Consider the following 23594-nt stretch of genomic DNA (forward strand, 5'->3'; position numbering starts at 1 on the left):
ATTGATTGATAATTCAAGGAAGCACATTTAAAGCCGAACTTTTGTTCTTGCATAACACGCGATGCATAAATATGAAACTATACAGCAGTAATAATTAATCTGAAAACTGAAAAGCCAATTTGATAAATTAATTCAAGTATTCTGTTTTGTTTTTCACAGATTAAAGCAGAGACTTCCGAGTAACTTTTCCAATTCTCGGCAACGTTGGTGAGTTTGCATGTGTTAGGTTATGGGTATTTCCCTGGGATTCCTCTGTCACGTGGCGTGGCGGTAACAATTGTTACACAAATCTTCGATTTCTTAGCTGCATAGTTAGGCTCATTCACGATAGCAACGTGCTTGACTTTCAGTCGAATAATTTTTTTTCGTAATGCAATTTACCATAGCTTACTTAAAGTTAGAGATTTTACACGTTGCTAAAAGTGGAATGAGCATCGCGACAGGTAACCATCGCTTACTCGGCACTCGCGAGATGGAATTGTGTTTCGTAACTGATGTAATAATCTACGTTTGAATTTACCAATGATGCCGTTTAAGTGGTGGGTTCACCTGAGGTTTTGCAAGTATTCAATTATCGACATTATCGTTCAATCGATAAAATTCCAGAGACTGACATAACGTAACGTAATCAATTTGCATATTATATATCATTTTCAATCTTCTAACATCCAACAAGTATTGATCAACTGCAGGCTTAGCTCGCTTAGAAAAATGCTAATTGGCATATAGGATGTTTTTAATTTATTTTACAAAAGGTTAATGTACCGATAGTCTGGCAACATTTACTAAAATAATAAATGCAATATTAAAGTTGGCGGGATACAACCGCGATACTGTATTCCGAGTAAGCAGACTACGATACAAAAACATTTTGCTCCCAACAGGTAACCAACGAAAATGTAAGTCAGCGACCACGGCGCAAATGATGAAGAATGATGTGTGTTGGAAAAAATGGAGAATCGTTTAGGTCGAATATAGGTAACCGGGTAGGTAGGTGGACGTTTTGGGATTCGTCGCGGGGTTTATGCATGAGTGTATGAATCTCTCTTTTCCGTTGGGTGGCTTCGTTGAGAAACAGGCGAGGGTAGGAAGGTCGCGATGTACCGTGATGTTACTAACTTTTGTAATCCACAGCGTCAAACGATCACAGACCTTTTTTCTCCCAAAAGACTCCGTATTCGAGTCTCGCGACCAATTGTAAGCATTTTAATATTAACAAGATTGAATTCTTTTCATTCATTTCTTGTGACTCCGCAACCATTTTTCGGTCGTTATGCAATTCATTATTTAGTCATTACCGATCGTTATTCCATTCAATTGATCTCTGTGATCGTCTGAGTGGGCAAAACGCATCTCTGGACCATCTATCGCGTTCCGTGGTACGCTAGATGGGGAGAGATGCTGAGCTTGAAGACTTCGCGTCGAAGAGGACCGCCGACCGTCACGCCACACAATAATGCATGCCTTCCAACCTCACTCCTCATTTCAATTCCATTTGTAATCTGAGAACAACAATCCGCATAGCAGTGTATCTGATATCTAAAAGATGCAGATGCGGATTGGGTTTCTACAGAATTTTTGGGACTAGTCCCACATACTAAGAATTTTTTGAAAGTTCGATCTTTTGCGCCTTGTTGCGCGTAGTTGAATCACGAGAATTGGACGCAGCTTCATGCGCGTAGATTGATAATGGAATTGGACACGGTTTTTTGCGCGTCGATTTTGCAAATAGTATATAAAAAAGTTGCGCACTCTCGATGTGCTGATTTTTCAGCTCTTCGGTCAATTTTTTGACGAATAATAAAGTTTTCAAGTTCCACGGCGCCTTTTGCGCGTGGACTTAATACCCTTCAATTATAAGAGAAAGTGCGGTATTTGAAAACGAGCGCTCAACGCGCATGAACATCAATCTCGGTAGTGTATGCGAATAGTGGAAAATTTTCGCGTAAGTATTTGTGAAATATATATGAAATGTACAGAAATACTCGTTTAACTGATCGTATTATTTTCTGGTTCAGGGCAACAAAACCAATTTTTTAACAAATGCACTGAGAATTATAAAATGTTCAGTCGAAAAAGTTATTCACTTTAAGAACTCAAAGAAGCATGAGATGTCATTTCAAAAATTTCAGAATGTTTGTTATTTGTCAATACAATTAATAATTGATGTAATGAATATTAAAGCGCATATCATGCTGAACTCGACCCATTTTTTGTCAGTGTATGACTTATGTGACTGTGCAAACTGTTCCTTCGCCTGTTTCAGCTAATAAAACTTTTTGTTTGTTTCAGCTAATAAAACCTTTTATCTGTTTCAGCTAATCAAGCTTTTTGTCTGTTTCAGCTAATTAATTTGTCTCTTCTTTCGTTAATTATATTTTTTACTTATCTAAGCTAAGTATATTTTTGTGTGTATTGCCATGTCACTAATTATATTTTCATTTGTTCCAGATAACTCAGTTTTATCGTCTCTACCGAAAAATTAACGTTTTACCTTTTAGGCTTAGGTCTGGTTCAGGTCTGGTTCAGGTACAGTGATCTTGTTTTCATCGATACACTGATTTAGCGATGTAGTTCTGAATCATCATGATATCAAGAAATAGTAAAATTTATTCAGCTGTAGTTTATTTTTAATAGTTTTACAGTCTTTTATTGCTCTGTTGTATTTTGGTGGTTGTGCTTATTCTACTCCGATTTGTTTCCATTTCATGAAAGATTTCTCTATCGTCATCCGATAGGTAAATGCTAAGATCTTATAGCGATTCGTGTTTTCGATCTTGGTTTAGTTGTTGATTGTTTTGCGTATTCACCAGGTTCTCGGTTTTAGTGTTTACCTCATACCTCATAAGAAAAAAACCCATGCGTGAACATCCAAAGTCAATCGCCGTTCGCATATAAGATAAAAACAATCACCCTTCATTCATAATTAAAACAAACATCTTTCATCCATAATTAAAACATTCATATTTCATCGATAATAAACAGTTTGTGGGTTATATGAACTGAAAAATTTCGAACCAACTGCGAATATACGCGAGTACAAATTGATTGGGAGAACCAATTTATCATAATTTACATGTGAAAAAAGGTTATCCACAATTTTTCGAAGAACGTGTAAGAAATTCAAAAATTTTACTCGCTATTCACTGAACAACTCTATTTTTCGGAGAAATTATTTCAATTTCAATTGCCTATCCGGCACAGCATTCCCAGTATTTCTTTCTTGAACTTTTTATATTATAAGAATTTGTAAAAAATCACGGAAATCTAACGTCAGTTATGAAATTATTTCTATATGTCAGCTGCATCTTTTGTCGGAATGAAGATATTAGCGTTGACTGAAGATACATATTATTTTTCCAGTTAATGGTGCGAGTGAAGTATTAAACATGTATACAGAAATTACATAAGGTACATGTAGGATCAACTATATGTATGTTCATTCTTAGATTAACTTCTTCGACTATGTCTCCCATCCTCTGCATTATGAAAGGGTCTCTAACGCTGTTAACAGTAAACCAGGTGCATGTTTATTGTGCACCTATTTAGATAACATTATATTTGTCGATCCGATGGAGTTGAATTCACATTGCTGAATTTGCCCCAAATGAATTAGCGTAGTCGAAAAGTATATAGCGTTCATACGAGGTTATGTGAAAATTTCTGTCTGCACCCGTTCATAATTCCGTAGGCATAATATTCGACTCTGCATTACCTGGGTACACGCAGTGAGCGATGGTAACTAACATTAGTTTTTGTCCTTTTTGCGTACCGATCACTTGCCCGATTGAATTGCGCGTGCAAGGAAGGACGCGGAGGACGCCGCTTAACTTTTAGAGGACGGGGATTTGGGGTCCTTGGTCTCTTTCAGAAAATGCATAAAAAAGGTATCTAATACGTTAAAACTCTTATGGGTAAAGTGTCGATCATACGTTTGCTGCCGTATGCGGGTGTTCCTTAGGGTGTTCCCATCTTCTAAAGGTTAACGATGAATTTACCGCGTTCATTTTCTATTACAGCAGGTAAGATCGCGATGTCACGCGCAACCCATAGGCTTATAAAGATAGACTGAGCGCTCTTATGAGCCGATTGAAACAAACATTTAAAGGACAGAAATATGCCGGGAGTACTCCTTCCTCTCTCTCTGACGATATTTGTGGCGGGGATCGAGGCGGTAGAGGAGAATGAGGCGAAATTATGCGCCTATAGTCCACTTCCACTGCGCCCTTGTCTCCCGCTATGAAACCGATTGAAAAGAGAGAGCAGTACTCCCGGCATATCTCTGTCCTTTATATGTAAGCTTCAGTACCTCTTATAGGAGCGCTCAGGCTATCTTTATAAGTCTATGGCGCAACCGCAGTGCGTCGTTCGTTCTCGCCATAGAGTGCAGAAGGTATAGGCCAGCCCCCTGACAATCGACTAGATCCTCATACAGCAATAACGTCCCCCGCCACTACGTGGCGCTGGTAGTCAGGTGTGGTTCGTTTACCGCGCCAAGCTACGTCTCATGTTTCGACCCTTTATTCCTAGTCCATGCCACGGAAGTATCTTTCTCGAGACGTAGTTTTTCCGAGATAAAGACGGTCATCTACGAAAGCGTACATTCATGTGCATAAAGCACAGCGGATGGCGACTGTCAACTGGTTGGTTCTTGCACTAAACAGGGTGGGATTTTACGCTAACAATTCTTGTCCTAACAATTCGCATCCTCTGAAATCAGCGCAGTGTTTCAATTCGTTTTGACCCGTTTATCGTACCTACGATGAGTTAGTGACGTTAGTAACAACCGTTTTATGACATCGGGAATAGAGACAATGGGGTGAGTACTGTACTAATATACGCACTAAAATGCAAGTCGAAAAAACTTGCATCTAGCGTTTTTTCAATTTGTTTTTCCTTTTCTCTCCCTCACGACTTTCAATCGTACACAAGGGCCGCGATAATATTTTCTCCGATATAACTACGACTTCGTTCGTATTCAGCTCTGGATCGAGTTGAACCTCTGGCTGTTCTCGCATCGTTTCTCGTCACGTTATATTCGAAACTCTTGCTGCTACCTCGTACTTGTACAAGTATCTAATAATAACTATACCTCGTGATAAACTGCACTGGTGTTACCGGTGACTGGAATCTGCAATAGTACGCACTGGGGAGAAATTTGAAGTAAATATACGACAGAAAACGGGAATAACAACTTAGATCTTATCTACTTTAATTGGTTTGTTCGCGATACTTGCACTTTCTACACTCGTGGAAAGTGTTCTTATTTAATTGAATTATAATTTTACATGATTACCAAAGTAAAAAAGTTCGATTTTACTCTAATTGGACCAATATTAGCTGTTTTCAAGGCGTTTGTTTTCAGAACCATGTTAATAATTGAGAAATCTAATTTAGCCGTTTTATTGTCTTACATCTTCCTATTGCACCCTCACTTTATGCAAGAAAAGGGCGAAAGAACACAATGGAACAACATGTGGTATTACGCGATTACCAGTTATTAGCTTGTTATTTTGATATTAAATATTATCAATGACAAATTTCAATCTGTTCTTACTTAGTTTTTTCCATTCCCTTTATGATTCGTATATTTTTGTGGCAATCCTAGTCTCTACAATTACAACTTCACTAAAGTAACTACATTTTTACTGTGCTACTTCCAGGAGTTAATTAACTCTTGTAGCCCAAAAGTCGAAATCCCTTTCTTATAATTTTTAGACCTCTGATCAAGTTTAGTCGATTCACATGTATGTACTAATCTAGATATTAATAATGATCAAGAATTACAAAGTAATTTTTGACTTCTAGTTTTTTTTGTGGTTACAAAAAAGTTGGACAATTTTATTAAAAAAAAATAGTATAAACTATTTTTAGATTTAGATTCAATTGATCAGTGAAATCAATCAACGAGCGAATGTTTTCAATGATATCGTACATATTCTATAGATAACAAGAATGAAAAGTAATTTTTTTCATTCGCTGTATACTTTTTTTTCTTACTTTGTCCGTACAGTGAGCAGCCAATATTTACGTGTAAGGCACACGTCTTCCACATTGACCCAAAGACCAAACGGTCTTGGGTTTCAGCCTCAACTGCAGCCGTTTCGGTCTCATTTTTCTATGACTCAACAAGAAGTTTATACAGGATTATCTCTGTTGAGGGTACTAAGGTAAACGACTTATTATTATGAAATAATGAATATACTCTTATTGTAGTTCAAAAATAAATTGCGTAAACAAATATGATCAGGATTTTTCCGACAATTAGTCAATAAAATTTTTTACTTTAGGCTGTCATCAATAGCACCATCACACCAAACATGACATTTACCAAAACTTCACAAAAGTTCGGACAGTGGTCCGATGTCCGAGCCAACACCGTTTATGGTCTAGGTTTTTCTTCTGAAGCAGAGTTGGGCAAGGTATTTAAATAACTAACCTTTGTTCATGTTTTAACCATTTTTGCAGCGTTAATTTATTCTTGGAAGGTGGCAAAGATTGGGAAAAGTCGGGAACGGAGTATATAAATTAATAAAGATTGTGTTTACAACCCAAATTTTCATGACACTAAAGTTAGCCGAAAGTTTCCCTCTCCAAGCGTTTAAGGACAAGAATAAAAGGCTCTATCCGATTGATATAGTTTGTTTTATGAAAACCAGATTTCGCATTATTAACACTACTATTCAGGAAATGGTAATTAAAAGCTACATATTTTTTCATGTGGTTCGCAGCTGAAACTGGCAACTAACTTCAGCCTTGTTATTTTTTATAGCAGGAATAAGTGTGAAAGGTTGGAAATTTTTGATGAGAAAATTTGCAATAATCTCAATTATTTTTTCCCTGAAATTCTAGAAAAAAAACAAACCATCTGCGTCAAAGTCCCATTGTCATTTAATGAAGGAATTGGTGTACTAATGAGTTTATAACGTACTTGCACAGTTTATCGAGAAATTCCTTGAAGTAAAAGAGGCGACGAAGATTGCCGGCGCCAAACTCCAGTCCAATAGCTCATCCGTGACACCGGCAACAAGTGCAAATGTTAGTCCAATCACGTCTAGGTCTGTGTCGTCTTTGCCATCCTCGGAACAGGACCTAATAGACCCACCCAACTCGTCAATGATAAGTTCCAACTTGTCGGCATCTAACAATCCGAACCCAAATGCAAACTTGATATCTGCACAGAACAGTGTGCCGTTGGTCAGCGGTAGCCCTCTGCCTGGAGGCTGCCAGAGTAAAATGGATGAGGAATTGAAGAACGCAATACATGCTAGGTCACAGAGTATGTCTCAGCAAAGCACAGAGAGCCCTCAGCACCAAGGAAAATCTTTGCAACAGATCGGATCTAGCCAATCCAACCAGTCGACAGAAGCTCAGCTCAAATACGATAACGACAGATTAAAAATCGCCCTTGCTCAGAGTTCGGCAAATGCCAAAAAGTGGGAGGTACGTTATACTAATAAATTCGATATAGATATTTTGTGCAATATAGTTCCGCAGATTTGTTAAATGGAAGTGATAATTCGTAGTTTCTAAACGTTTCGCAATTTGGTACACAACAATTATAATTCAATTGACGGCAGGTTGAACTGATAGCCGTGAATACGGCAAATGCTAGACTGACAAGTGCCCTGCAAGAGTCAACGGCAAATGTAGACGAATGGAACAGACAGCTGCAATTATACAAAGAAGAAAATGCCAGGCTAAGGGCAAAGTACGCGGATTTAGAGGCTAGCAAAATTTCTGAAGGTAACAGTGAGGCGCTCAGGTTAAGAGTTGAAGCACTGGAAAATGAATTGAGATCGCGGAACGAGGAGATTAAAAGCCTGACCATGGCCACAAAGAAAAAAGACTATATGGTGAATGTTTCGCGATTTCTTTAACAAATATATTACTTTTTAATTCACTTGTTCGATTGACTTGCAATAAATTGTTTTCTCCTTGTCTCAGTCACTGCAACAGGAGAACGGAGAGCTACGGGAAATGTTGAACACTGTCCACGAGCAGCTGGAACTCGCCCTGAGTGCCAATAAGGTGCAAAAACAGAACTTAGATACTCTGAACTCGAGATTAGCCGGCTACATACAGGACCTGGAAACGGTACACCAGGAAATAACGAACACGCTTCAAACCTAAGTCTAAATGATATTATAATTTTTATTTACTTTCGTCGATTTTACGAGAACAACTATACGCCTTTAAGGCATCATTAACGGGGGAAAACGTATCGTAAAAACGGTGTAGACCGCATAAATCGTTGGCTACAATGGAGCCCTTATTATCGATTTATATTTTGCAGAAATCTAAGTTTCTTAAAATAGTTGATTGTTGGAAAAAAGAATTCTTTTCTTAGTTCTAAAGAATCATAAGATTTCTTGTATATCGGGATTCAGTGTTCTAAGATGAATTGTCGATTCTTATATCAGAGATTTATTGAACTCGAGTTCATGATTCAATCGGAGCTTTTCCCCTGTACATTACACCTATTACCTACGATTTTATAACTCACGGAGTTAACATCGTATAGTATAGTAGTAAATTTCACAGCAATTTATTGGCGAAGTAAAAATGCACAATCGAAATTATTAGTGTTTCATAGTAATCATCTGAACAGCCGGTGTGATTTATTTTTCATTTTACTACAAGCTGCGTTCGTCGTCTGAAAATCTGCAATCGAAGTTGAGACTAAGCATAGAAAAAGCTTCCAGAAAATAAATTTGTATAAACAAAAAAACTTGCTCAAATCGTTCGGCCGATTCTTTTACAATATGCTAATGTTATGATATCTTCGTCAGTGGATATCACCAACCAGCTGTTTATGCAGATTTCTGTAGTTCAAGAATTTGTTTTAATTGAATTGAATGCTGAGAAATTCGCGCAATCTACCGTTAACTGTGAGTTGCAACACGTATTGCGCGTACCGTAAGAAGTCTATTTCAGCTTATTGAATAAGAAAAGAGAGAGAAAAAAAGAAATCTAGTATGAAATCAAAAGTTTGGTATTATTCTTGTTCCGAATCTACCATTGCTATTAATACAATTTTGTTTGTTGTGCGCTGTTTAGTAATCGGGAATTTCTTTACGATTTTTCTACGTTACTCTTTTTTTTTGCAGTTTCTTTAAATTCTTTTTTTCTCTCCCTCATTTCGACAATAAAAAATAGGCTGAAAAGGCTGACTGAAAAATAAACTGGTAGTATATAAAATTTACAATAGTATTATGTGAAAAGGACGTAATAGCGATGTTTTAAATCGAGATATTGGAAACACAAACCTCGCTCGCCATTTATATTATCTTAGTGAAATGAGTCTCAAACGCTCCCATACTTGATTTATACCAAACACATTAAAAAGCAAGAACTCATTACAGTTATTTATAATTTTCGGCAAGTAAGTTTTTCGTCGAGTTAGGTCTCGTCTTTTAAGCCAACTGTAATCTTGCATCAATGAAAAATGCTTGCTTTCACATTTATTTATTGCATTTATATTAATATTAAGTCATTTGATGCTTAGATCAGATATAGATTTTAATAACGAAACAACAATCTACAATTTTTTTCCGTCATTATCATAGATTTGTACGTAGTAGTAATATTTTAGTTTAGCCGGGTTACGTAGAAATTTAATCCACTGTTTCAAATCTTCCTGGCACATTTAAAATTTTTTTTTTACAAAGTCTTAACTCTAAACTGTGGAATTCCTGTTTTTCTAAGGAAACTTTGGCCGAGTACCTTACGTTTTTCTCGTTTCTGTACTGCTTATAAGTTCACTTTGGCACGGAATAAGTTTTTGATATTCTTTTTGTTTACGATGTTTATCATATTCCATCTCATCCATCCGGACACTGTATTTTAATTTAACAATTTGCATCTTTGTAATTACTGTTTTCTAGTGTTTTTTCCTATCTTCTTCAGCTACTATCTCTCGTTTTCACTTTAAATCAGCACTCGTATCGGATTCATGTTACCAATGACTCTTTGATTCCATTTTTTCTAAGCACTTTGGTAGTTCAATATTTCCTATTTATTCATAGTTTAATATTATAATAATAATTTTCGGATAGAGCGAAAATTTCGTTTCTACCCACTCCAAAATCACTGAGAAATCTCAAAGTATAATCTCTATTGAATTAATTTTTACCAATCAATACATGCAATCTATTTTATAAGTTATATAAGAAAATATATTCATACATCTTTATTTCTATATTTCTACTGCATAAAAATTTTCTTCTTCGTTCCCTTATTTCTGTTGTTTAATATTATATTTTTTCTCGTGTACACCATATACCACTACTTTATATGTATATATACATACATATACCTATGTGCATATATTATTTATACGCGTTTATGTACCGTGGTTGATACTGTACGATATACATACATACTTGTACACATATTATAGAAACGATTGGATAAGTTCATTAGATATTAACTTTATTTATTTTTTATTCAGTCTGATTTTTCATAATGAACGGATCACTGATCGATTGACGTACCGTGCCGATAAACATTCGTTATTTATTCGTACTAAACAAATGATGATACTATATAATACTATACATATTATATATACATTCAAGGATATGTGCATACACATACATAGTATATACTAATTGAAATTTTTAATACAAATAAAGTCCTTGTAGATACGAGGATTACTGCCATGCATGCCATAGCTTCTTTTCATTTCACGAAGCTAGTTATTATGTATAAATACTAGATACCAAAAATTTTCGTACGTTTATCGTTATTGTCATTATAAGTGTCATTATTCCTAGTATTATTAACATTATTATTGTTATCATTGTAAGTATGATCATTATTGCACAGAAATTGAGTAGGATGGATTACGTAGTGTTTTTAATATTGTATCAAAACGGGGCACATATTTTTATTGCATTTGTTCTTCATCAGTTGAAAATTATTTTCACATACATTTTTCATCCAAAAAACATACCTGACATTGTACATTTTTTTAAACTCCAGTATTGCATATTTTAATAAATTGTTATGAAACATTTTACCACCGTGACAAACGTGAATCGAATATAAAACTTACTTTAATGTCCGCTTATGGAAAACACGAAAGAAATACTGGGTCGGTGATCACTCGTGTTTTCTCCTCTGTTGTCTCTGTATCAAGTTTGAGGTAAAAATATCGGCACAAAAAAAGTTGAGTCCAGCCGCTTGATAGCTTTTTTCCTGTGTCTTCCTTTGCGCCTGCATAACGTAGTAGATATTCTCCTGTATTCACGTATTGTTTGAACTTGGAGTAGATGAGGTGTAGGAAATAACAAATGAAGGGATTGAAATTTGGTTCTAATTAATAATACTGGTACAATGATTAATTGAATCTCGCAAATCTGTCTCTTTTTTTTGGACTAGTGTACAATCTGCAAAGATCTATCTATATGTGTGTGTATATACACACGTATGCGCATATGATACATATACGACGATTATACGTATGTATAAATAAGTTAATACTTATATTGGCGATATAATTCCTCATCGAATCGATGAAAAACGAATGCATATCCACTTTATTTAAACGTAGAGGGCAGAGAAAAGAAATTTTAGTCTATCTATAAAATAATAATAAGATTATACTTGTTGGAATAATGGGTACCGGTATTGTTCTTCCGATAATTGCGATAACGACACTGTGATGGAACTGTGTTATCATGCAGGTCGTTCGGTTATAATTTAAGGGTTAGTATTACGTGAATAAATAAATAGAAAAAAGAAGGACAAACCCACGTGCCATAAGATGATTATTGCCGTTGCGTGCAGTGAGCTCTGCAGCATAAACAAACGATGAGTAAATAATAAATGATAGAGTTATTTATACTCAGGCACAGGTATAGCCGATTTCGGCTTTCGCAAACGTCCAATGTTACAAGTAAATACCGTTGTTAACGTCGACGCAATTCGGGGATGATGGAATCAACGTATCTTGTAATGTTTCATTCGCCATTGGATTACCGTTTAGAAACGGATTTTTCTATTTACCGAGCAATGAAAAATATTAAGTTTAATAATCACAGGTTTCCGAGCGTCGCTGTCCATGAAAATACATTCGGTTTCCTGATTTTGTGATCATGGAAATTGATCGAAGACTTGATTTTCAGAAAGTTTGGTTATTTGACCAACCGAAGGTGAATTTTAAATTTGAGCGGCGCGTGGCAAATCAAACCTTGTCTTTCAAACGCGTGACGAAATCGGTTTGCCCGAGGTCTTGAAGATAATTGAAACTTTTTCTTGACGCACAAAATATCGCGACATATTGTGGTGAATTATGTTTGCAAGTTACTATATACAATAAATAAACATTAGACATATACATATACACATAAAAACATATATAGGTAAATATAATAAAAATGTTTGACTCTACGATTGAATGCATCTAAAATATACATACAGTAATTACTTGGTAAGTGTGTATAACTGAGTAGATTTGTTATGTCTGAGTATTATTATATAATTGATATTAATGCTGGGATCATTGAATATTAATATTATACATATATACACATAATATTATACACATATATATGTATATATGTAATATAAACATTTATATGAGGCAAATAGAATCATAATATTAAATTACGTATCGATGATCGTAATATTATAATAATAATAAATATTAGTACCACCGGTAGGCGATATTATACAGATACATAATCTAATTGAAAAAAAAATATATATATATATATATATATATATATATATATATATATATATATATACTGTAAGCAAAATAATAACGGTCTAAATTTCTCTTTCAACTCGTATCTGAGGAAAAACAAACATCCAACTAAATCTATTCAAATATTATACCTATAACACGAGGACTTATTCAATATAAATATGCATACCTGGTGCACTGTTACAACTGTAATAAGAAACCTGAACCGTAAAAAAAAAAAGAAAAAAAAAATTAAATATTCAAACCTTTATTTCAGTTCAAACGAACGATTAGAATAATTCTAAATGGATATTCAATTCACCTGTTCCTTTCTTAACACTCCCTAAATTATTTGGAAATAAGCCGTTAACTTTGAAAGTACCTACATGAATCTATGCACACTGTAGTGGAAATATTCAAAGATAAATTGTTGTACAACGTTAGAACAAATAGAAAAGTTCGCTAACTAGGTTGTTATGAAAATTTGCGAGAGGATTGATGATTTTAAGTGACGTAATAGTGTACGTATGTATAATGAGGTGGGACGTATTTTAACTGATATTGAATTGCTGTTTGATGAGATACGTGTTGGTGATCTAATTCGTATAACTTATTCCTTGGTATGTTTTTGCTGTAATTCTGTAATACGTGTCACATACATATTGCATCATCATAAACCTAAAGACCATCATACATGACTAATGTACGGTAATTAGCCAACGTTCGAACATATTATTAAATCATAATTATTACATTGGCATGTGTAATTCATTGATGATCATTAATTACGGGACGAAAGTTCTTGCGCAATGGGATTTTACTTGATTCCCTTAATAATGAGTGAGATAATGAGTTCGTTTCCAAGAAAATAGTACTTGTCGGGGTGATGAAATCGACAGTAGTCGATTTTTCCGTATACTGTACACATTAGGACAAGGCTGAGCGTTGGTTAGTTAGTCAATTATCGAGAAATGAGCAATCTTATGGCGAGTATAATGTTTGCGAAGAATCGACAAGATATTCTTTTCGCGGATATATCGCTTCAGTTTTACTCGAGGAATGTAATTCGTTCCACATTCTAACCATTCTGGTATACGTTGACTACGTATAAATATTAGAATGCCGAATGTTGGTTTATGCATGTACGTTAACTATTCGCTTGTACAATCATTGCCTAGAAAAAAAAGAAAAACGAAGAGCGTTTGCGATATTATTACGGTTTTTAGGATCTGCACAATACTGGAATTTGTCATCAATCGAGGTTGCGGAATAATTTTCATGTGAAGCAACTATGTTCGTAATCCAAGGGATTTATTGATTCAAATATTAATTATGGTAATAACAATAAGAATGATATTTAATTGTTGTGATGGAGAGGCCGGCAATTGGTGCTATTTTAAATCACCTTAGTTGGTATGTGGCCAATATTATTATTACAGAAGGTATCCGTCGCATGCCGAGCACAACGTACATATGTGCTGCAGTATCCATCCACCGATATTAAAAGTGCAGTTTGGAATTCAGATTTCATGTGACCCAAAGTATAGCTCCATAAGTGATATCGCTATATAATGTGTGTGTCTGATTTTGCTTGATTGTGGTTACTTTCTTTCGTTCATCACCTGTATAAATAATACATTAAATACATTGAAAAAAAAAAACAGTATTGCATATGCGGGTTTTATGCACTTATTACAGTTGGCCAATTACATGTTGAATATTGCAGTACACGGTAGAATTTAATCCACTTGACTTTTGATATTACGAACCGTGGAGCCGAAGTGATTCTTTAAGGCTCAACAAGAGATAAAATATCTAAGGGGAAACGTTGGTGAAAGTTTGAAACTTTTTCGGTTCACATAAAATTTTAACTACTTATAAAGTTTACTATAACAAGTATTTTCTTGCCTGCTTGGATTGATTCTATTCGGTACGTGCTTACGGATATTGATCAAAGATCACAGGAAATCGGTATTCCACAAAAAAACTTCTCGCGTCGCACCTTTTCTAACAAAAATTAAAAATCATTTCATAGCTATCGTGGTTGGAACCACCGTGTATAAAAGTATAAGCCGTCTAATTCGTACTTTAAAAGCTAACTATGGAATTATGCCATTGATTTGCAATTGATGATATTCAGCGATTAAATGATGCAGAATTAAACGAAAAAAGTGATCACTGACAATTTTTTAAAAAAGAAAGTTCTTTGTATCATTACAATACCGTGTCACCCGGTTTGTTGACATCCGGGTAGAAAATAAAAATTAGTTTTGATTCTGTAACCAGGATACCTGGTACGTATTGCTATTTTCATTGCTTTTGAATCGCACGGTCACTCAGCGTACTATATTTTTTTTTTGTAACTATTCCAATAATTTGATGCTGGTGCAACAATAAATTTCCACCAAATAGGTTGATAAGCTAAATAATAGCTCGTAACATTGCACAATATTTATACTCTCCTAACAATGCCTATTTTGCTACAGAGTTTTCTAGAAAGTGTAAAAAATTAAATTCTTGTCAGTGTATTCGTATACCGTAGTTAATAAAAACTGAGAGAATATACTCTAGAAGAGCTGATAACACGGCAGAACTATCGCGAACAAAAGCGTTCTCGCCGAAGTTTTCGTCCATGTGATATGGAAACGCGAACGTCGTCGTCACCTTTGGATAAATCGTCGATGAATTTCCATCCACCTACGCGCCCTCGTGACGTACGCCGCGTAAGCTCGTGAATGAAGACCGTCGGGGGCGGTTTTGATGGTGAAAAAAACAAGGAGCAAGGCCGTGGGTGTGCGTCACTGATACAGGAATATGTCGAGATGTGGATGAAGCCGGGGGCGGGAGGCCTTTCGCCTACCCTGTACGTATCCACCTTGCCTTCTCTACTACCAGGATACGTGTGTCGACGGCTGGAGCGCATGCTGAAAGGCACCCCTATTGATCGTGGGGAAGTTAGCTCAGTTCTCTCCGTCTTTCACAACGTCGGCGAACCTCGAGACGTCGCGATACTCCGCCGTCCATATCGCCCACGTATTTTTCTATCGCTTCGTTTCCGACGCTGCATATTCAACACGTAATTTTGATACATTGACCGAATGACAATGGCTCGCACACCTCGGACTGCACCAGGATTCCTACAGCGGTACCACCATCATCGTCAACACCGTGCCCCGGTCGCACTCGCGAGAGTTGTCTTACCCCTGTGTGAGTAGTCGATCTTTTAACCCCTTTTATTATCAACGATAATTATTGCGGTAACAATAGAGATAATTTACATGTGTGAGTCGAGGGGAGTCTGATATTAACGAATCCATGATCCGTATCTATTTATATTTATGGGAATTTTGATACGGTTGACTTTGCAGTTTTATGCACATTTCTCATGGTACGTACGATCGTTGGATCTAGCAAAGCTCTAAATCGGCGGCGCGAGCTTAAGCAGGATTCGAACGCATGAAAGATTCTGTGGTTCTTATTTTTTTGTTTTTCATCACGTTTAAATTTATTGTGACATTTGTTTGAAATATTTCGCAAGGTTTTGCTCATCCGTCTACGGCCCCCTTGGTAATTTAGGGTTCTGTATAGTCTACGTAGAAGGAGTTCAACTATTAGCGAACGAGTTGTGTACGCGATGCCTTCGTGTTCTTTGCTCTAATCGCTCAATCTCTGCTGACGTTCAAACGTAGCTGTTGCTTTTCGCGAGAAAGACATTATAATATCCTTAACTCAAAGTCACGCGTTTTGCATATTAAGGAAATATGCAAGTCAACACGTAAAACTAGGACAATTTTATTATTATTTATTTCTGAGGGGGTGTGATTAACATTTGAAAACACCGGATGCGAAATCTTGTGCTGTTCTATTATCACGTGAAAGTCGAAGTTTGTCGGAAACGGTGTTATCGTTCCATTGATTGATGTATCGTCCCGGCAAAAGCATCTGTACGCAGTCGGACGAACCATACAACAAATACTTCGGGTTTTGTTTTGTTAGAAAGTATGGTGATCGGTATATCCGTAACCGTTTGATGCTTCATACGTGAAGAACTCGAGATGTTCAAATGATTTGTTGGGAATTTTGGACGATCAATATGTTTTATTCACCGCTGATAACGTTCTGTTTCCTGTTCTTCGAAAAGACTTTCATAGATGCCGGTGAAAGTTCCGTGCAATTATTCAAAATAAGAACTCCTCGAATTCGAGTAGCGAATGAACACCAATCTGCTCGGTCTATCGATACCTACAACTCGTGTACAATGTGAGAAGTTCCCCGCACGATTTCACAACTTATCGTAGAGGACGAGTCAATTGCTAAATTGCTCCCATCTAGTGTTGGACGAAACGAATCTTGTCTCACAATTAGAATACATGCATAATAATTTGATTAGGTAATTCTTGTTGTATATATGTACCAACTCTCGGTTCTATTTTACGAGCACATATTTCTACAATACAATGTGTTTCAACTGAAATTACGAGCTCAAGGTGTGACGACTTTTGTCTTAAAACTCTAATTGACGAATTTCATCGGTGAAGAATAACTTTTTGTTGATACATTCTGCAGTTTAGAATTTAAAAATAACGTCATTGTCACGGGTTATAAGGAATTCATTCTGAAATAAACTTGTGTTCTTTTGATTTTATAATGCGATAAATGTATAATTAAAGATCTGAAATACGTGCACCATTGATTACTTACCGTTTAATTAACATATGCGGGAATCGGGGAATTGGGATAAGTGATTGAGCTTTAACTTTAAGCGGCGAATGCAATCAAACTGGCTTTGACTTATGCAAGGACGAAAAGCGAGTGAATATGTACATGATACTTGTAATTGAACTACTGAAATTTAATTGACCAGGGTGTATCCTGGGGACAGTCCTGAGCGGACCGGCGCACCAAGCAACCCAAGAACTGGACAGCTATTTTACGACATCCCGACCCGTTAGAATAATCGTTGACATGGCTACCCAGAAGCCCAGGATACCCTTGGTGAGTATAATCAAACCTTGTTATTCCATATATCCCGCACGTAGGTGCGGACGAATCATAGTCGATTACAAAGTGACGTACAATGATAAATCACACATGCATATACGTATGTAGATACCTATACTGGCAGCCCATTGCGACTGCGCTCGCGAATATTTTCAAATGTAGCCTGTGCCAAAATTATTATACATAGCTTATGCTCTCGCAGATTTTTTTGCAGAGCTCATCGAGGCCTTGAAAATTTTTGGCCGTAACTTTCCTCTATCTGGAAGAGTATAGTCAGCGGTCGCATAAGTGACTGATCCCGTTCCGAGTTGTTGGTTTACAAATATCATTGTATCTCCAAAACTATTGATCTGATTGTAACGAAGTATGCCTAGCCTAAAATGTGGTCAGACGTTGTAGCTATCCAAAAAAAAACAAAAAAATCAAAATCAGTAGAGTAGTTTTGGATTTACACGTGAACAAACGTGAATATCACTCTGTATATATGTAGAGAAGACTAGAGTAGAGATATATCCTTAAAAATCTTCAATCTCGGTTTTTATTCGCTTTTTTCGTCGCAAATTTATGTGAATCATCTTACACCAGCATCTAAAATTTCACCATCATAAAATCCCTAATATGAACTTAAGCATAATTGTATGCGATAAATAAACAAACATACATGGCGTGGCGGTTTTAATTTCTGCAAAATTCAAGCTGCGTATCTGTTATATCTATAAACTGTACAATACACAATTCGAGAGCACAAGCGCGTTCTGACCCATGGTTGAATAATTAATAATGTACGAGTATAATTACTGTAATGGATTTTCGCAGTACGTGATCAACGCTTTCAGCTAATCCTATGCACGACATATTATATTAGGTTACCGAAACGCAAAGCATAATTAAGTAGAGACGTGTATCAGCCTGCGTCACGTACATAGATCTCAACATATACACATGTATATGTATAATTAATGACAGTAATTAATTATCTTTCATGCTCCGATGATTAGATACATCAAAGCTTTCGCAATTATGTTCTGATATAAATATACAATTATACCCATTCAATTTTAGAACCCATGTCAACGTGACTTCGTCTGCACTTAGCCAATCACGCGAAGAACGCGGAAAATTTTTTCATTCTCGCCGCGCTACATTGTTGGAAATAATTTTTATGAAACTAACAAATTATTTCACGATTTGTGAAAATCTGGGTGAAAACAGCGTTTCGCATATCGTTTTTTCTGAATCTATATACTTTTGGTCGGTTGATTTGATCTCGTTTGGCGTAGGCTTCGCTATATTTAATAAAGTATTTGTTAGCAGATTCTCTATTCGGATCTCAAAACGACAACGACAACGACGACAACGACAACGAGCACGGTGTCTACTCCATCATCTTCCGGAGAGCAGCCTTTATATCGCGTCAACGGAAGTAACGGGCAGGCTTGCATTCTCCTCCAAGTCGACGCTATAATCACCGTCAAATACAAGACAAAAGTCGGCGAAGAACGGGTAACCGTGCTATGATATGCATGGATAAATATGAAATAGCAATTCGGCTAATAACGGTGCAGAAGGATCAATTTTATACACTGTGAAAAATATCATTCGTTATTCGAGTTACTTATGGGAAATTCTAGTAGAATGGAATTACGAGAAAATGTGGTACAATTATAAGTTCAACTTATTGTTGTATCAACATCAAATTATCGGAAATGTGATACGAAAATATAGTACGAGTGACCAAAATTAAAAATAATAGTAACGCATACTAGATTTCATGTTTACAGCTAAAAAAATTCATTTCCACTTTGTACTCAGAATTATTATATACTTTCTTGTTACGGTAAAAAAAATTAAATGCCATTACGGTCTGTAGAGTAAACACCACTAAAAATTTCATTTGCCGTATTTTGTATTAAGGGGGCATGCTCGGTCAGGAGGCTAGTAAAAAAAGCTTATATTTGGGTATATTTGCCTTAGAGACAATTGACATTTTTTCAAAATGATTTCATGTATTCAAAACAATTATTTTATGAACTTCAGATAGTTTCTACAGTGAAGATTATTATTTGAAAAATAACAAGGCGGCCAATGGATATTCATTACCGGCTTTAATCCGACCGTAGATATTGTGAATTTTTGTGGATGTCGTTTGTGTCTATTATTAATTAAACAATAGATCGTTCCGTAATTCTGACAATTTTGGTCAAATGAACAAAAAAATTTCAGGGGATATCTCTCAGATATTACAAGTACTTACAGTGAATCTCAAAGCCCAAAAATCGAAAGCTTCGAACTTCTCACTCAGTACAGCCCCCATTGATGTTAGAAAAACTCGAAAAACCTGAAAAATAAAAATGAAAAATTCTATGTTCAGGAGGCTGATATTTATGTACCGAACGATGCGACGGTTACGGGTAACTGTGCCAACGACAACTCAGCCACGATGTCATTGAAGTGGAAGGTCTTCGTTCTCTTCTGGAGTTTCGCCAGGGTGAGTTTCGATGCTTCACAAAAATGAACGTAGCACCTGTTTACCGGATTTTTCAAATGAACTGATCGATTATATCGGTCCCTTTACATTTACCACTTTTTTCACTGTTCATACTCCCGCTTATGCCTTTGTAATGATAATACTCAATATAAGCCCGGTAATCGGTCATTCAACGACGATTGTTGGACTACTTACACATAATGAAATAATTTAATAAGAAAATGAACTGTCCAAATTTCAATTACAGTCACCCGGGGGCGAGGGATGGTACGTCGACAAAATTGAACTGACATACAATTCGAGCGACCGCCATTTCGAGTTGATCGATCAGCCAAGTGAGTTGATAAGCCTCGACCCGCCTCAATCTCTTCCTTTTCCCTTCCTGTCCTTGGCCTCCATACGTGTATCAGTGTGAAATGTAATTACGATTTTACAGGCCACTTGGGTCCGTGAAGTTAATTTCTTTCAACATACCTTCCTTGACTTACGAGTCCGCAGTTTTAAATTCAACGTTTCAATTAATAGTCTCTGCAAATTCTTAAGGTCATTTCTACTCTGTGATTTTTCAGAAAATCAATAATATTTAAAGGAATTAATTGTTGCTGGCTGAACTCTTGGTGATGCGGTTAATAAACACGGTATTTTGTTTGCTTCTCCGTAGATAAAACTGTACGATTAACCACCGGAAAAAAACACAGTACCATGTTTTTTCCAACACCGGTTGGAAAATCGTATGCCTGCAACGAGAAGGAAATTCCTCTGACAGATGGTAAAACTCATGCAACTGTGCTCCTCAGGTGAGTTTTTTAATTTACGATTCATCTACGAATAATCGCGGTTGAAACTGGTCTCACAATTAATAAAGCAAACAAACTGTGGAACTTAAGATTCGAACAATGAAACTGAAGTTACTTTACTCAAATTTCTTGAGTGAAATTTCCCTCGTCATAAAAAATCCCATCATTTCACGCGCGAAAGAAGTTTAATTGATAATAATTTGGGAAATATTATAATTGCGTTCTGTTTTTCATAATTCATAAATCGTATTCTTCCCACAATTTTCACGGATCGGTGTTGATTTCGTTCATGGATGGATCATCTTAAATTTATATGAAATTATTTTTTCATAAAGTAATCACGTTTTTCATTAAGTATTAATTTAATAATCATAAGCATGTGGCTGTTGAGTGTCAAAAAAAAAAAAAAAAAAAAAAAATTTTTATACCGACGTTGCAGAGAATAGTCTTTTGAATAGAATGAGTCACAGTAGAGTGATTATAAATTTTTCGAAGTAATTTGAAGTGAATTATCGACATCTGAGCTTTTGTTTATAATTCAAATACTTTCTATTTTCGTAATTTTTAAGGCATCTTTTTAGTCTAGGAATACAATTATTCGATAAATATATCCATAACGTGCAACCATGTCTTAACGAAACAGATAAAAAAAGTGTAGAGTTTCGACCAACCGTTGACTAAAGACTGTTAAAGACGGTTACCGTAATGGGATTTGTGTGCTTTATGGGATTGCGTGTTAAGAAGCTCCCGCCGGTAAAGAAGGTATCGGATTACCAACACGGTTTCTCACGACCGAGGCCCACCTAGGCTCACTTACCGGCTGAGCACTGGTCAGGAAAATTTCCTCAGGGGTACCGTCTTTAAATTCTTCCCTTAACGGACCAACCAACCGATTATTGTAAAAAAGGGAATCGCGTTATTACTGTGGTCCAATTAACGATCGAATGTTTTTCCACGCTCAGGGAAATGAAACTTCAGCCCTTCAAGTTCAAAAGCAACACTTTCGCCACGGAATTTTGGTGCAAACCGGAACGCGCAACACGCGACGAAACCGCACCGGTTGCTGTCGGTTCGACCCTGGCGGCTGCCGTTCTTTTGACGATCACCGGCTACGCGGCTTATCGTTACTTCAAGGTGAAGAAGGTCCAGTACGATACGATGGAGTAAAATTGCAAAGCTCTCTGTAACTCATACGTAACTCTAGAGGAGAAGATTTGGTCGCCGAAACAGTCGGTTAATTCGTTTTGAAATGGCACGTTATGCACGTAAAACGCACTATATTCACGACGGATTGTGCCAGAGTGCCCGAGATTATCTTGCGTGTTTCGTTGGGAAAAATGTTTCTTAGTAGTGTAAATATAAGAGTTCTAACTAAAAAAAAATGGCGGTGTACCGGCAGAGTATCCCGATTCCTACCTTACCGACAGTAGAAAAAAGTTTTCAGAAAACGATACTCTGCCGGTATGCCGCCATTTTTTTTGAGTTAGAACTCATATATACACTACTTTTCTATTTTTCAAAAATCGCTGTAGCAACACATCAGTTGAGAAACTGTCATGACTATCATTCCGGGAGTAATGGTCAAAAGGGCGTAGAAAACAAAAAGCTGAAGGCTGCTTAGTTCGATTTTTGTGGAAAATCCAAGTTAACTAAAGGGATTTTTACACCTTTATGGCAGTATTCCCAGTTTTTTTGTGGGTTACGTCCCTTAGCCCTCGATACAAGTGCTTTGAAATCAAGTGTTGGATGGAAAATGTGGTATTCAAATCCAGCAGACTTGGTGTAGGATCGATTTAGAGAGAAGGTAGATTCAAAGAATTATGCCACATAATCTCACATTGATAATAACCTGCAGTGACATTTGAAAGTCCATCTGCGTTAGGAAGTAATCTTAGAATTACAGAAGAGTTGATTTTATCCTAATTCGCAAAATAATTCACGTTAAATTTGAAGAACCCTTAAAGCACAGGCTTGATATTATTACTAAAAAGTTTGATGTACTTCAGATTTTTCTGTTAGCTGAAAAGTAGATGTGATGGAATATTTCGAAGTTTGCGAAACGGTTTTCTTCGGTGCCCTGGCGATCCGTTGTATGAATGTGTCGTTCAACAGATGCATAATAGCGAAAGTATGACTAAAAAATTAGCTCAGCCGAAATTAAATGTGACGTAATAACGATTCTGGATAAAGGCATATTATTGCACATTTGTGTAAATATCATATTTCGGTTTTACACACAATATGTGTTTACTCGACATGCCTTCGCATCTTTTATTTAAACATTTCTATGTAAAATCGTATTAATAATACTTATGCATGCAGGTTAGACGTGCGGATATAATTATCATTTGCGGAGAAGGATTGATTAACATGCCCGTTAGACTCGGCGATTTGCCGGCTGGAAGTAAATTGATTATTTAATGATGATATTCTTATAATATTTTCGAGTTTCTAAATATCGAAACGCCCTCTTTAGGCAGCTGCAATTAATTATTAGGGACATAGATTAGCTGATGCATTCAAATACTCCTCTTGTTTCCAAACCCAGGAAACTGTTATGAATTTTTCTTTGTCCGTCATGTGTAATGAGAATATCACTTGTTACACTTAAAAA

General features: G+C 36.2%; 2 protein-coding genes and 1 long non-coding RNA gene across 4 annotated transcripts; 2 read left to right on the forward strand and 1 right to left on the reverse strand.

Annotated features, from left to right (window-relative positions):
* Positions 1-4530: 4530 nt before the first annotated feature.
* Positions 4531-12330, forward strand: LOC124299853 (homer protein homolog 1). Its single transcript, XM_046753252.1, has 6 exons — positions 4531-4819; positions 6014-6170; positions 6291-6422; positions 6940-7443; positions 7581-7856; positions 7948-12330. Exons 1-6 carry the CDS (start codon positions 4794-4796, stop codon positions 8131-8133), a joined length of 1281 nt encoding a protein of 426 aa, XP_046609208.1. The 5' UTR covers positions 4531-4793; the 3' UTR covers positions 8134-12330.
* A 1598-nt stretch (positions 12331-13928) lies between these two features.
* LOC124299856 (uncharacterized) lies at positions 13929-20113 on the reverse strand. Of its 2 annotated transcripts, none has more exons than XR_006907088.1 (2): positions 19950-20113; positions 13929-14316 (listed from the first exon to the last, which is right to left on the reverse strand). It is a non-coding gene; the product is annotated as an uncharacterized LOC124299856 (long non-coding RNA). The 2 variants fall into 2 exon arrangements; XR_006907089.1 differs by lacking the exon at positions 19950-20113 and adding an exon at positions 14405-15344.
* Positions 15509-22429, forward strand: LOC124299855 (lysosome-associated membrane glycoprotein 2). The gene is made up of 7 exons (XM_046753253.1): positions 15509-15901; positions 17559-17689; positions 19010-19198; positions 20067-20183; positions 20431-20518; positions 20845-20980; positions 21943-22429. The coding sequence occupies exons 1-7, from the start codon at positions 15793-15795 to the stop codon at positions 22145-22147; spliced, it is 975 nt and encodes a 324-aa protein (XP_046609209.1). The 5' UTR covers positions 15509-15792; the 3' UTR covers positions 22148-22429.
* The last annotated feature ends 1165 nt before the right edge of the window (positions 22430-23594 follow it).

This window comes from Neodiprion virginianus, chromosome 3, assembly GCF_021901495.1.
Source record: "Neodiprion virginianus isolate iyNeoVirg1 chromosome 3, iyNeoVirg1.1, whole genome shotgun sequence".
Lineage (NCBI taxonomy): Eukaryota > Metazoa > Arthropoda > Insecta > Hymenoptera > Diprionidae > Neodiprion > Neodiprion virginianus.

Excerpts from the sequence above, each read along its gene's own strand:
- LOC124299853 (XM_046753252.1), top strand. The coding sequence starts at position 4,794 with ATGACATCGGGAATAGAGACAATGGG. Across the intron at positions 4,820-6,013 it reads TCGGGAATAGAGACAATGGG|TGAGCAGCCAATATTTACGT; the intron begins GTGAGTACTGTA and ends TTGTCCGTACAG. Across the intron at positions 6,423-6,939 it reads CTGAAGCAGAGTTGGGCAAG|TTTATCGAGAAATTCCTTGA; the intron begins GTATTTAAATAA and ends GTACTTGCACAG.
- LOC124299855 (XM_046753253.1), top strand. The coding sequence starts at position 15,793 with ATGACAATGGCTCGCACACCTCGGACTGCACCAGGATTCCTACAGCGG. Across the intron at positions 19,199-20,066 it reads CAAAAGTCGGCGAAGAACGG|GAGGCTGATATTTATGTACC; the intron begins GTAACCGTGCTA and ends TTCTATGTTCAG. Across the intron at positions 20,519-20,844 it reads CGAGTTGATCGATCAGCCAA|ATAAAACTGTACGATTAACC; the intron begins GTGAGTTGATAA and ends GCTTCTCCGTAG.